General features: G+C 51.6%; 2 protein-coding genes across 2 annotated transcripts; both read left to right on the plus strand.

Annotated features, from left to right (window-relative positions):
• The first annotated feature begins 777 nt into the window (after positions 1–777).
• Positions 778–3,132, plus strand: LOC123057048 (subtilisin-like protease SBT3). Its single transcript, XM_044480218.1, has one exon. The coding sequence runs from the start codon at positions 778–780 to the stop codon at positions 3,130–3,132; it is 2,355 nt and encodes a 784-aa protein (XP_044336153.1).
• Positions 3,133–8,410: 5,278 nt separating this feature from the next.
• On the plus strand, positions 8,411–10,702 carry LOC123058847 (subtilisin-like protease SBT3). Its single transcript, XM_044481526.1, has 3 exons — positions 8,411–9,353; positions 9,435–10,356; positions 10,519–10,702. Exons 1-3 carry the CDS (start codon positions 8,411–8,413, stop codon positions 10,700–10,702), a joined length of 2,049 nt encoding a protein of 682 aa, XP_044337461.1.
• Positions 10,703–13,179: the final 2,477 nt, after the last annotated feature.

Here is a 13,179-nt window from a genome sequence, read left to right on the forward strand (position 1 = left end):
CGAGTACCTCGAGATGCTCGAGCGCGACCTCGAGGAGGAGCAGCGCAAGGCCGAGGAGGAGGCGCGCCAGGCCGCCGCTCCACAGGCGGCCGCACAACCCCCCGCATCGGCACTGCCTGCGCCGGCACTGCCCGACATGACGGCGCTCTGGAACACGGCGTTCGCCTGGGCCGGGCCGGCGCCGACGCTCATCGACCTCATGGACCCCGAGGACGACGACGAGGACGCCTAGGGCAGCGCGCCGCCTCGTAATTTAGGCTGTTTTTTTTTAATGCAAATGTGGACGCATGGACTCTCACCGTCCTTCGTGGCCGGCTTTAATGTTTAATTAATGTCGTTTTTCGTTTTTTAATATGTGTGCGTTTATTTTTTTTCGCCGTAAAAAATGGGTTCAAGCCAGCGTTGGGCGCACTTGCCAACCCAAATGCGGAAGCGGACATCCGTATCCGTTTGACCGACTCAAACGGATAAAAAGCGGACGAAATCACCGTTCATGTGGGTCGGCCGTTGGAGTTGCTCTAAATATCATTTTGCGTCTAAAGCAAAGCATCATTCTCTAGATAATCCAGAAGGTAGCTGCAATGCCAATAAAGATCGGCATTTTCTTTTCTTTCCCAGATATATAGGTTGTCAAGACTCATTCACACAAGAAGGCAAATTTCCAAAGCTCAAAGACATTGCAATATGCTCCGAACCAACCTAGCTACCGAACAACCATGCGTACGTGAGCCCGTGCGCACCCAGCCCGGTACACCGTCGTGTATATAATGAGCGCCCATGCTTAGAACAATTCAACTGGCAGCAACAAAGGCAGATGCGATGCACACTCGTCGAACTACATCACTTCTATTGTTAGCGAGTAGCTCATGGCTCCTCTGCTCTCTCTTCCTCGCTCCTGTGGACGCCGATCAGCGGGCCTCGTACATTGTCCACATGGACAAGTCCGCCATGCCGCCGCAGCTCTCCGGCCACCGTGAGTGGTACTCCACCGTGCTGGCGTCTCTAGCAGCGGCAGCCGACTCACCGGACGGCGCCCTTGGCGAGCAGCCACGGCTTGTCTACGCCTACGACGAGGCGCTCCACGGCTTCGCGGCCACCCTCTCGTCCTCGGAGCTCCGCGCCCTGAACCGCGCGCCGGGCTTCGTCTCGGCATACCCGGACCGCCGCGCCGACGCCTCTCACGACACCACGCACTCCACGGAGTTCCTCCACCTCAGCCCGTTCGGTGGGCTGTGGCCGGCGGCCAAACTCGGCGAGGGTGTCATCATCGGCGTGATCGACACCGGAGTGTGGCCGGAGAGCGCGAGCTTCGATGATGCCGGCATGAGCCCCGTCCCGTCCCGGTGGCGCGGCGCTTGCGAGCCGGGCGTGGCGTTTGCCGCCTCTACGTGCAACCGGAAGCTCATCGGAGCGCGTTACTTCAACAGGGGTTTTGTCGCCGCGAACCCTGGCGTGGTCATCAGCATGAACTCGACACGCGACATCCTAGGCCACGGCACGCACACCTCATCCACCGCAGCGGGCAGCCCCGTGCCGGGCGCGTCTTTCTTCGGGTACGGGCTTGGCACTGCCCGCGGAGTTGCCCCGCGTGCTCATGTCGCCATGTACAAGGTCATCTGGAACACAAAGGGGCCCCAATACGCGTCTGACGTGCTGGCTGCTATGGACGCGGCAATCGCGGACGGCGTCGACATCATCTCCATCTCAATGGGTTTCGACGGCGTGCCGCTGTACGAGGACCCCGTGGCCATAGCTGCGTTCGCCGCCATGGAGCGTGGTATCCTCGTGTCGGCTTCAGCGGGAAATGAAGGCCCACGCCCCGGCAGTTTGCACAACGGCATCCCATGGCTGCTCACCGTCGCGGCTGGCACGGTGGACCGGACAATGTTCTCCGGCACCGTAACTTATGGCAACACGACGCGAGGCACCATAACTGGTTTCACGAACTACCCTGCGAACGCTTGGGTGGTGGACATGAAGTTGGTCATCTCAGCGTGCAACTCCTCAGCGTCGCTAGCGAACGTAACGACGAGCATAGTCGTGTGTCACCACACGGGGAGTGTCCTCGATCAGCTGGTCACCGCGGCCGAGGCCGGGGTCGCCGCGGCCATCTTCATCAGCTCGGAAGACGTGTCATTTTTTTGGACGATTTCCGAGGACACCATGTCGTTCCCAGCCATTTTCATCAGCCCGGAAGACGCATCGGCGCTACTGAGCTACATCAACTCCACCATAATCCCGACGGCAACAATGAAGTTCCAGCAGACGATCCTCGGCACACGGCCAGCGCCTGTGGTTGCCGCGTACTCCTCTCGGGGGCCGTCGCCTAGCTACCCCGGCGTGCTCAAGCCGGACATACTAGCTCCTGGGGACAACATTCTCGCGTCGTGGGCACCCGTGGATCCACATGGAACGATAGGGGAGACCACGCTGGGCAGCGACTTCCTCGTCGTGTCCGGGACGTCGATGGCGTGCCCGCACGCCAGCGGCGTGGCGGCGTTGCTTCACGCGGCGCACCCGGACTGGAGCCCGGCCATGATCAAATCGGCGATGATGACCACTGCGACCAGCAACGACAACACATTCCGCCCAATCATGGACGCCGGCGCCAGCCGCAAGGGCAACTCCACCGCGGCGAGCCCGCTGGCCATGGGCTCCGGGCACGTTAGCCCCAACTCGGCTATGGACCCGGGGCTGGTGTACGACGCCGGGCCGAAGGACTTCGTGGCGTTCCTCTGCGCCGCAAACTACACCGGAGCCCAGATCGCGGCGATCACTAGGTCGTCGACGGCGTACAACTGCTCCTCCTCGTCGAACGACGCGAACTGCCCGTCGTTTGTGGCCATCTTCGGCGCCAACGCTACCACCGGGGAGATGCGCTTCGGCAGGACGGTGACCAGCGTCGGAGCGGGTCCGGCGACGTACCGCGCCTCATGGGTTTCGCCGAGCAACGTTGCCGTGGCCGTGACGCCGGCAACGCTGGAATTCGGCGGCGCAGGGCAGAAGGCCTCGTTCGAGGTAGACATCAAGCTCACCGCGCCTACTCCCGGAGGCAAGGCCGCCTACGGGGCCGTGGTGTGGACCGACACCAGCCGCAAGTATCATGTGAGGACTCCCTATGTCATTCTTTGACGATAACGTTGGTTCTTGGCGTTCTAAGATGCTGTCAAATCTTTGGTCGGGATATTGTTTTTCTTTCGGATTTGATAAATCTCATTTAGATGAGATTTAACATCTACGTCACTGACCTTCGGATTTGTCTGTTCTGTAAATCTCGTGCAGTCCTATTCTGCGTTGTTTCAGTCTCATGCGCTGACTTCGTCGCGTCCATTGTGCCTGGCCCGTTTCTATTCTTTTTACGTTTTCTTAGACAATTCTATTCTTTTTACTGTCACGTTGACTACATATTTTATCTGTTACTAGTAAATATGTCCGTGTGTTGCAACCGAAGAAAAAACTATCAGATTATGCAGGAGTAATAGATGTTAAAAACAGTCTGAATCAAATGCCAAAATGAGATAAAGACTTTTAAAATGTCATTTCACAAACTATGTCTGGGTGATATCACGATGAGATAAGGGGTTTTTAAAAAGTCATTTCAATAACTAAAAATGTGATTGATGGACCCTGTCTGAGTTAGATTGATGAGTGACGTGTCTCGCCTTGACCTAGCGTAGCGGTGTTTATCATAACCAGTAGTGTAGTGCAAAAAAACATATCTATGTATGTAGGCAAAATAGATATTTAGAGGTTGTTTGGTTCCTAGCCACACCTTGTTACACTTTGCCACACTTAACCTTAGGCAAGTTTGACAAAGTTAGGTAGGTGTTCGGTTCTAGCCACACCTAAGGCAAGAATTTTTTTATGAGCAGTGAACCCACATGTCACAAACACAAAAAGTGTGGCAAGATTCCCTTAGACAAACCAAAGTGTGGCTAACAATTTAAGCAACTCAATTAAGGCAAGTGTGGCAAAAAATCATGTGGCAATATATGGCTAATCACAATCCAAACAGCCCCTAAGGGCAAAAGTCATTTTCACATAGCTTACCAAAATCATTTTCACATAGCTTTCAATATATGGCAAAAGTCATTTTCACATAGCTTACAAAAATTAACCCATAGAAAGTTGTATCAATTGCGAATCAACCTATGGTTGAGTTGGTTAGGTGGACAGTGGTATCCCCAACCCACCAGGGTTCAAATCCTGGTGCTCGCATTATTTCTGGATTTATTTCAGGATTTCCGGCGATGCGCATTCAGTGGGAGGAGATGTTTCCGTCGACGACGAGGCGCCTACGGTGACTTCGTAAATCTCAAGATGATATGCCGGCTCAGTCTCTCAGAGGTGCTCATAGGGGTAGGGTGTGCGTGTGTGCGTTCATAGGGATGAGTGTATGCGCGTGTATATGAGCGCTTGTGTCTGTACTGATGCTCAAAAAAAAAGTTGTATCAATTTGTTTGGGGCTCAACGTTGTACAAAACACGAAAACCTTTTTTTCCGACGTGAGTGACTAAATAAAAACATAAAATAATCTCTACAGATCCCTAATAAAACTTCTACATAGAGACGGTTCATTTTGTTCATTATTTACGGATCTGTGCTAATCTTTTCTAAAATTTGATGGACATTTTTTCAAATTCCTGAATATGTTTTGAATATTGTATTATTTTTTAAAATCATGAACATTTGTTTGAATTTTTTTAATAACACACGAACAATTTTTCGAAATCATGAACATTTTATGATTCCCCGGATGTTTTTTGAATTCACAAACAGTTTATGATTTCTCAATATATTTTTTTAAAACTCATAACTTTCTGCAAGTTGGTTCTTTTGGAAATCCCAAATAATTTAAAGAAGGAAAAAACAAAAACAGAAATGAGAAAGTAAAAGGCAAATAAAATGAAATAGAAAACGGGCGGCGCCACGACCCGCACATGAACCAGCCAATTACCGCGTGCGGGAGGAGGCGCGCTAGAGGGAAAAAGGCAAGAAAAATGGGTGAACCAGGGATCAAACTCCGGTCTCCCGTGTTGAAATCTGTGACCTTAGCCATTGCACTATTCATGTGTTGGTGTTATTTGAGTGTATCAGTATATAAGAACTAAATCCCGCGGCGATTCTGAATTAAAAGTGAATCGTTTTTCTTCACTTACTGGTTGCAGTGGGGGTTAATATTATCAACTTTTACGACATTTTTAATGACGGACGGACAGAAACAATATGTGCTTTATTATCAGGCAAAGATTGAAGGAAATATGCCCTAGAGGCAATAATAAAATTATTATTTATTTCCTTATATCATGATAAAAGTTTATTATTCATGCTAGAATTGTATTAACCGGAAACATAATACATGTGTGAATACATAGACAAACAGAGTGTCACTAGTATGCATCTACTTAACTAGCCCGTTAATCAACAATGGTTATGTTTCCTAATCATGGACAAAGAGTTGTTATTTGATTAACGGGATCACATCATTGGTTGAATGATCTGATTGACATGACCCATTCCATTAGCTTAGCACCCGATCGTTTAGTATGTTGCTATTGCTTTCTTCATGACTTATACATGTTCCTATGACTATGATATTATGTAACTCCCGTGTGCCGGAGGAACACTTTGTGTGCTACCAAACGTCACAACGTAACTGGGTGATTATAAAGGAGCTCTACAGGTGTCTCCAAAGGTACATGTTGGGTTGGCGTATTTTGAGATTATGATTTGTCACTCCGAATATCGGAGAGGTGTCTCTGGGCCCTCTCGGTAATGCACATCACTTAAGCCTTGCAAGCATTGCAACTAATGAGTTAGTTGCGGGATGATGTATTACGGAACGAGTAAAGAGACTTGCCGATAACGAGATTGAACTAGGTATTGGATACCGACGATCGAATCTCGGGCAAGTAACATACCGATGACAAAGGGAACAACGTATGTTGTTATGCGGTCTGACCGATAAAGATCTTCGTAGAATATGTAGGAGCCAATATGGGCATCCAGGTCCCGCTATTGGTTATTGACCGGAGACATGTCTCGGTCATGTCTACATTGTTGTCGAACCCGTAGGGTCCGCACGCTTAAGGTTTCGATGACAGTTATATTATGAGTTTATACATTTTGATATACCGAAGGTTGTTCGGAGTCCCAGATGTGATCACGGACATGACGAGGAGTCTCGAAATGGTCGAGACATAAAGATTGATATATTGGAAGCCTATGTTTGGATACCGGAAGTGTTCCGGATGAAATCGGGATTTTACCGGAGTACCGGGAGGTTACCGGAACCCCCCGGGAGCTATATGGGCCTTAGTGGAAGAAGAGGAGAGGCGGCCAGGGCTGGGCCGCGCGCCCCTCCCCCCTAGTCTCAATAGGACAAGGAGAGAGGGGGCCGGCGCCCCCCTCCTTCTCTCTCTCTCTTTTCCACCTCGCGAATCCTATTCCAACTAGGATTGGGGGGAAGTCCTACTCCCGGAGGGAGTAGGACTCCTCCTGGCGCGCCTCTCCTAGGCCGGCCGCACCCCCCCCCCCTTGAGCCTTTATATACGGAGGCAAGAGCACCCCAGAGACACACAAGTTGATCCACGTGATCATATTCTTAGCCGTGTGCGGCGCCCCCTGCCACCATAGTCCTCGATAATATTGTAGCGGTGCTTAGGCGAAGCCCTGCGACAGTAGTACATCAAGATCGTCACCACGCCGTCGTGCTGACGGAACTCTTTCCCGACACTTTGCTGGATCGGAGTCCGGGGATCGTCATCGAGCTGAACATGTGCTAGAACTCGGAGGTGCCGTAGTTTCGGTACTTGATCGGTCGGGCCGTGGAGACGTACGACTACATCAACCAAACGCTTCCGTTGTCGATCTACATGGGTACGTAGATCACACTCTCCCCTCTCGTTGCTATGCATCACCATGATCTTGCGTGTGCGTAGGAAAATTTTTAAAATTACTACGTTCCCCAACAAAGATCTGGTCCTGGAGAGGAGGGGCTTGGCCCGTTTTTGTTTTCTGTTCGCTTGTTATTGCTTATGGGCCTGCAAGAGAGTTGGAATAGTATGTTTGTCAACAAAAAGTCATTTTGGATGAAATAATACCAAAATAGTATTTTTCAAGTTTCAAAATTTTCTTAAAAGAATTCAACATGTTTATATGGACGTATATTACACACGTCCAAATTTCGATGCTGAAATTAATAACCACGTGAGTTACACAAAAATAACAAAATCATGATTTTTGAAAATGTGAACAGTGCATGTGTTATTCACTATTTAGAAATCGCCATTTTGTCATTTTTTTATAGCTCACATGTTTACTTATTTTATCACCAAACTTTACACATGCGTAATATACATCAATATGATCATGTAGAATTGTTTCAAACTTCAAACGTGATTTTCATACTATTTAAAATAAGGTCCTCCAATACACGCAGGCTTCAAACATCCACTCTCGTCTGCCGACCCATATAAACAACCCAGTTGCTTAAAAATCCAGCTGCGCTGCATCCTCGTCTCGAGCACACACATGCGGGCCGTCCAATGTTGATGGACGGCTCCACGTCGAGTGGAACGGCCCGAGCGAGTCGACACACATGGCGACAGCCCCCCTCCCCCCGGGCCATGCACGTAGTGGTGGCCCTGAATAGTAATTTTAGGAAAAACTCACCCCATTTCAATGCCCCATGTGTTTAAAATTTTGACGGTAAAAGTGGGCGGCGTTGGATGCAAGAAAAGGTGGGGGAGCATCTGTGGATGCGGCGGCAGGAAGTGAGGCATTGGCGCAGAGGCCGAAAGTGGGCGGCGGAGGCGATGGCGAAGAGGGCATGGACGCATGGTGTTGATTGCGGGGAGAATGGTCTGTGTGCCACAGACGGGAGGGCCAAAAGAGGGTGTTGCGGGTGTCTGCTGCGTGTTCACGTGGATGCAAATTGAGCCCAAATTTGAGCTAAAAATGGGTCCAAACGGACGCGCGGACGTTAGCGTCCGCGCGTCAGACCGGATTTTTTGTCTGGGCAGACCCAACGGATGCGAGCGGACGAAATAGGCCGACGCGTTAGAGTTGGGCTTACTATCTTATGATGGAGTAGAATGTGCAAACGTTTATAGAGATGAGTGTATATGTATGTAAGCATTGTCTTATATGTTTAAAAAGTCGCATTGTCCTATTTATTTTTTGGGATTTTGCGACCTCGGTTACTCCTGCGACACACCGACTACCGCTGCCGTCGATGGTTTTAGGACGAAACAAAACGATTCCTTCGATGTGTACCCTCGTACAAAACAATGGAAGAAGGACAACCAAGTACAGTACTTGGTGCGTCGATTCCGATGAACGCAATGCACCGCCACGTATATAAATGGGGATTCCCGTGCCAAGAAGTTAGAACTATTCGGTCGTCAACATGGCATCGCTTCTACTCCTAGTGAGTAGCTCATGGCTCCTCTTCTGCTCTCTCTTCCTTACTCCGGTGGCCGCCGATCAGCGGGCCTCGTACATTGTCCACATGGACAAGTCCGCCATGCCGCCAGCGCACTCCGACCACCGTGAGTGGTACTCCACCGTGCTAGCGTCTCTAGCAGCAGCAGCAGCCGACTCTTCGGGCGCCGCCAGTGGCGACCAGCCGCGGCTCGTCTACATCTACGACGATGCGCTCCACGGCTTCACGGCCACCCTCTCGGCCTCCGAGCTCCGCGCCCTGAGCCGCGCGCCGGGCTTCGTCTCGGCCTACCCGGACCGCCGCTCTGACATCACTCACGACACCACCCACTCCACGGAGTTCCTCCACCTCAGCCCGTTCGGTGGGCTGTGGCCGGCAGCCAAGCTCGGCGAGGACGTCATTATCGGCATGATCGACACCGGAGTGTGGCCAGAGAGCGCGAGCTTCGATGACGCCGGCATGTCTCCCGTGCCGTCCCGGTGGCGCGGCACGTGCGAGCCGGGTGTGGCGTTCCCCGCCTCCCTGTGCAACCGGAAGCTCATCGGAGCGCGCTACTTCAACAGGGGTTTGGTCGCCGCGAACCCCGGCGTCAAGATCAGCATGAACTCCACGCGCGACAGCATAGGCCACGGCACGCACACATCGTCGACAGCCGGGGGCAGCCCCGTGCCGGGCGCGTCCTTCTTCGGGTACGGGCTCGGCACGGCCCGTGGAGTTGCCCCGCGTGCTCATGTTGCCATGTACAAGGTCATCTGGCATGAGGGCCGGTATGCGTCTGACGTGCTAGCCGGCATGGACGCGGCCATCGCGGACGGCGTTGATGTCATCTCCATCTCAATGGGCTTCGACGGCGTGCCGCTGTACGAGGACCCGGTGGCCATAGCTGCTTTCGCCGCCATGGAGCATGGTATCCTCGTGTCGGCTTCGGCGGGTAACGACGGCCCACGCCCCGGCAGTTTGCACAACGGCATCCCATGGCTGCTCACAGTCGCAGCTGGCACGGTGGACCGGACAATGTTCTCTGGCACCGTGTCCTATGGCAACACGACGCTAACCACCATAACAGGCTTGACGAACTATCCGGCGAACGCTTGGGTGGTGGGCACGAAGCTGGTGTACGACGACACCATCTCGGCGTGCAACTCGTCGGCGTCGATGGCAAACATAACGACGAGCATAGTCGTGTGTCGTGACACCGGGTATGTCACTGAGCAGCTGAACACCACGAACGAGGCCGGCGTCGCCGGTGCCATCTTCATCACGGACGTCAAGACTTTTGATGACACCATGCCGCTCCCAGCCATTTTCATCAGCTCGAAAGACGCACCGGCGCTGCTGAGCTACATCAACTCCACCATGACCCCGACGGCGACAATGAAGTTCCAGCAGACGATCCTCGGCACGCGGCCGGCGCCGGTGGTCGCCGTGTACTCTTCTCGAGGCCCGTCCAAGAGTTACCCCGGCGTGCTCAAGCCGGACATACTAGCGCCGGGGGACAGAATACTCGCGTCGTGGGCGCCCGTATCTCCACTGGGGCTGATCGGTCAGACCTCGCTGGGCAGCGACTTCCTCGTGGCGTCCGGGACGTCCATGGCGTGCCCGCACGCCAGCGGCGTGGCCGCATTATTGCGGGCGGCGCACCCGGACTGGAGCCCCGCCATGATCAAGTCGGCGATGATGACCACCGCGACCACGAACGACAACACGTTCCACCCGATCACGGACGCCGGCGCCGGCTTCGACGGCAACGACAACGGCACCACGGCGAGCCCGCTGTCCATGGGTTCCGGCCAAGTCAGCCCCAACTCGGCCATGGACCCGGGGCTGGTGTACGACGCCGGGCCCAAGGACTTCGTCGAGCTGCTCTGCTCCGCGAACTATACCACCGCCCAGATCGCGGCGATCACGAGGTCCAGGTACAACTGCTCCTTCTCGTCCAACGACGTGAACTACCCGTCGTTCTTGGCGAGCTTCGGCTTCTACGCCACCAGAGGGGAGATGCGGTTCAGCAGGACGGTGACCAGCGTCGGAGCGGGTCCGGCGACGTACCACGCCTCATGGGTTTCGCCGAGCAACGTGGCCGTGGCCGTGACGCCGGCGACGCTGGAGTTCAGCGGCGCGGGGCAGAAGGTTTCGTTCGAGGTAGACATCAAGCTCACCGCGCCTACTCCCGGAGGCAAGGCCGCCTACGGGGCCGTGGTGTGGACCGACACCAGCGGCAAGTACCGCGTGAGGACACCCTACGTTATCCTTTGATTGATGCTCGCGTTGCCTCTCTCAAATCCTTGTCGGAATAATGTTTCATTTTCTTTTGAGGGGTGAAACAGTTATACATTACTTAAATAAATAAAGGTCGGGATCTCACCCGCTATTACTTGAAGAATACAATCAGGTGGCATAGTCTGCCACTCCTCAGAAGCTTCAGAAACTACAGCACGCTTAGCTAGAATGTGGGCAGCTCTATTAGCTGAGCGCCTCTTCCAGGTCACTTTACATCCTTTCCAACCTTGCATTAGACTCTTGATATCCTCCACGATCGGTCCAGCCGCAGATAGATTCTTCTCGCTGCCATCAATCATGCTTACCGCTTCCCTGCAATCAGTTTCGACGTGGATCTTCTGGACTCCCAGCTCGCGCCCAAATTGGAGAGCTTTTTGACATGCCTTTAACTCTGTTATATCCGGGTTGTCAACACCGGGGAAGAAAAGAGCTGCAGCACCCCGAAAGGCACCAGTATGGTCGCGAAAGACCACCCCGCCTCCTCCCTTTGTCTCAAACCTATGTTGTTGATAGTCAAATTTGGCAGATTAAAAATATGGATTATGATGCTAATGCGCTAAGCTGAAGATTGTTTTTTAACTGAAGATATACACACGCTTGATGGAGTTGGGGAGGTAAGAGTACAGGAAGTTGAAGATTTAGACTCCAGTTTTGTTCACGTACAACCACCATCAGGTATAAGATGAAGACGGGGCTACGGTTGAGATATGCTTGATTATTTTGGAGCACGGAGAGGAGCGGACGTCGCTGGTTATACTATTTTTATTATCAAGGAAACCAGGTTCCTGTTTAGATTTTGAATGTACAGACAAGGACCAAATCTTATAAAACAGAGTTGTAACCAGATCGGTCTCCTGATAGATCAAAGGATCAAAGTCCAGATCGCCCTATATATACGTAGGGTCGGAGGCCGGTAGAGGGACACCCAACATTGACAAAAACATATCTACTTTATTTCCACGCATAGCTTTTCTTTTCGTTCGTTTTTCCCCATCGACTCCTCTGTTCTTGCCTGCAAGTTCAGAGATCGCCGTGGCAGTAGGCCAACCCTACGCCGCTGAACCCGGAAAACAGGACCTAGACGCCGCTTAGGTTCCGTTTGCCGTTGATCTGTTGAAGATTCGTCCAGAAGAATCAAGTTTTCTTTGAGATCAGCAAGAAGAAGGACGTTTTGTTCCTCATACAGCAAAAGACGGCAGAAGAAAAGACCGGCTAGATTGTTGATCACTTCAGGAATTGAGTGTGTTGCTCTGCAGACGATTTTTGCCATCAACGCAATTTGGCGACTCCGCTGGGGAATCGAGTCAATCGGCTATCATGTCTGACGACAAGGCTGAACTCAACTCCGGCAACATCATCAAACCCACATTAGATGAGTTGTCAGAAGAATATCGTCAGAAGTATGAGCAACGTTTGCAAGAATTTGAAGATGCTCAGTGCCGGCGCAAGCAAGAGTTTGAAGATACAATGCTTTCCTGCTTCCAGAAGACTCGCCAAGGTGTCATCATGAAGGGACCTGATCTGCCATCCGTCACCGAAGCATCGAACGTAGGACTGGTAAGTGAAATTACACATGGTCTCAAGGAAGAGATGGCTATTATGATTGACCAATCAGTAGGTGCATCTGTTCATAACACGCATGAAAGTTATGTTAGAAATCTAGACAGCATGATCGTTGGTCATGTTAAAAATCTGTTTGAAAAGATGCAAGTTAGTAACTCGGCGCTGTCATCAGTGTCGTATTCTGACAGAGAAAGAGATAGGCAGCCCTTAGCAACCGATGCTTCAACTTAAAATAATAATGCTGTTAATATGCAGCGCAGGGCTATACCTTTTGATTCATCGGCGCTCTTCACACCCCCTGGAGTACCACAATACGGTTTGCCGATGAATTTGTATGCTAGCCACAATAGTAGTGGTCCGGCTGTTAGTGTTTCACCAAGTGTTGCTAGATCAGGGCATGCATATGCACCTCCTGTATTTTCTTCGTCAGGTCCTACAACTAGCCCTTACGACTCGGTTCCATCTATGATCAATAATCAAAACCGAGTAGATGTTATTCCAGCAAGCATTCCTGTGTCTTCATACCAGCCTATGATACATTATATGCCCACAATGCCACCTCCGAATTTAACCAGTACACATGGTCAATTACCATCTAGTAATTTTAATAATTCTTTCAGAAATTTGCCACCCGCACAGTCGAACCAAGCACTGCAGCATGACCATAATATTCCACAACCTAGTACTGTAGGGCAACAACAGCAGATGGCACGAGATCGACCTATGGCCGAGCCTCACACAGGGGCTGATAATCTTAAGGAACAGTTGGCTACTGTCTTGAAGGATTCATTTGGGCTGGAACCAAAGGGGAATGCACGAGCTTATAGAAAGCCGTATCCTGATTATTATGATACTTTTCAGTATCCTAGGGGGTTCAGATTACCGGAGTT

This window comes from Triticum aestivum, chromosome 3A, assembly GCF_018294505.1.
Source record: "Triticum aestivum cultivar Chinese Spring chromosome 3A, IWGSC CS RefSeq v2.1, whole genome shotgun sequence".
Lineage (NCBI taxonomy): Eukaryota > Viridiplantae > Streptophyta > Magnoliopsida > Poales > Poaceae > Triticum > Triticum aestivum.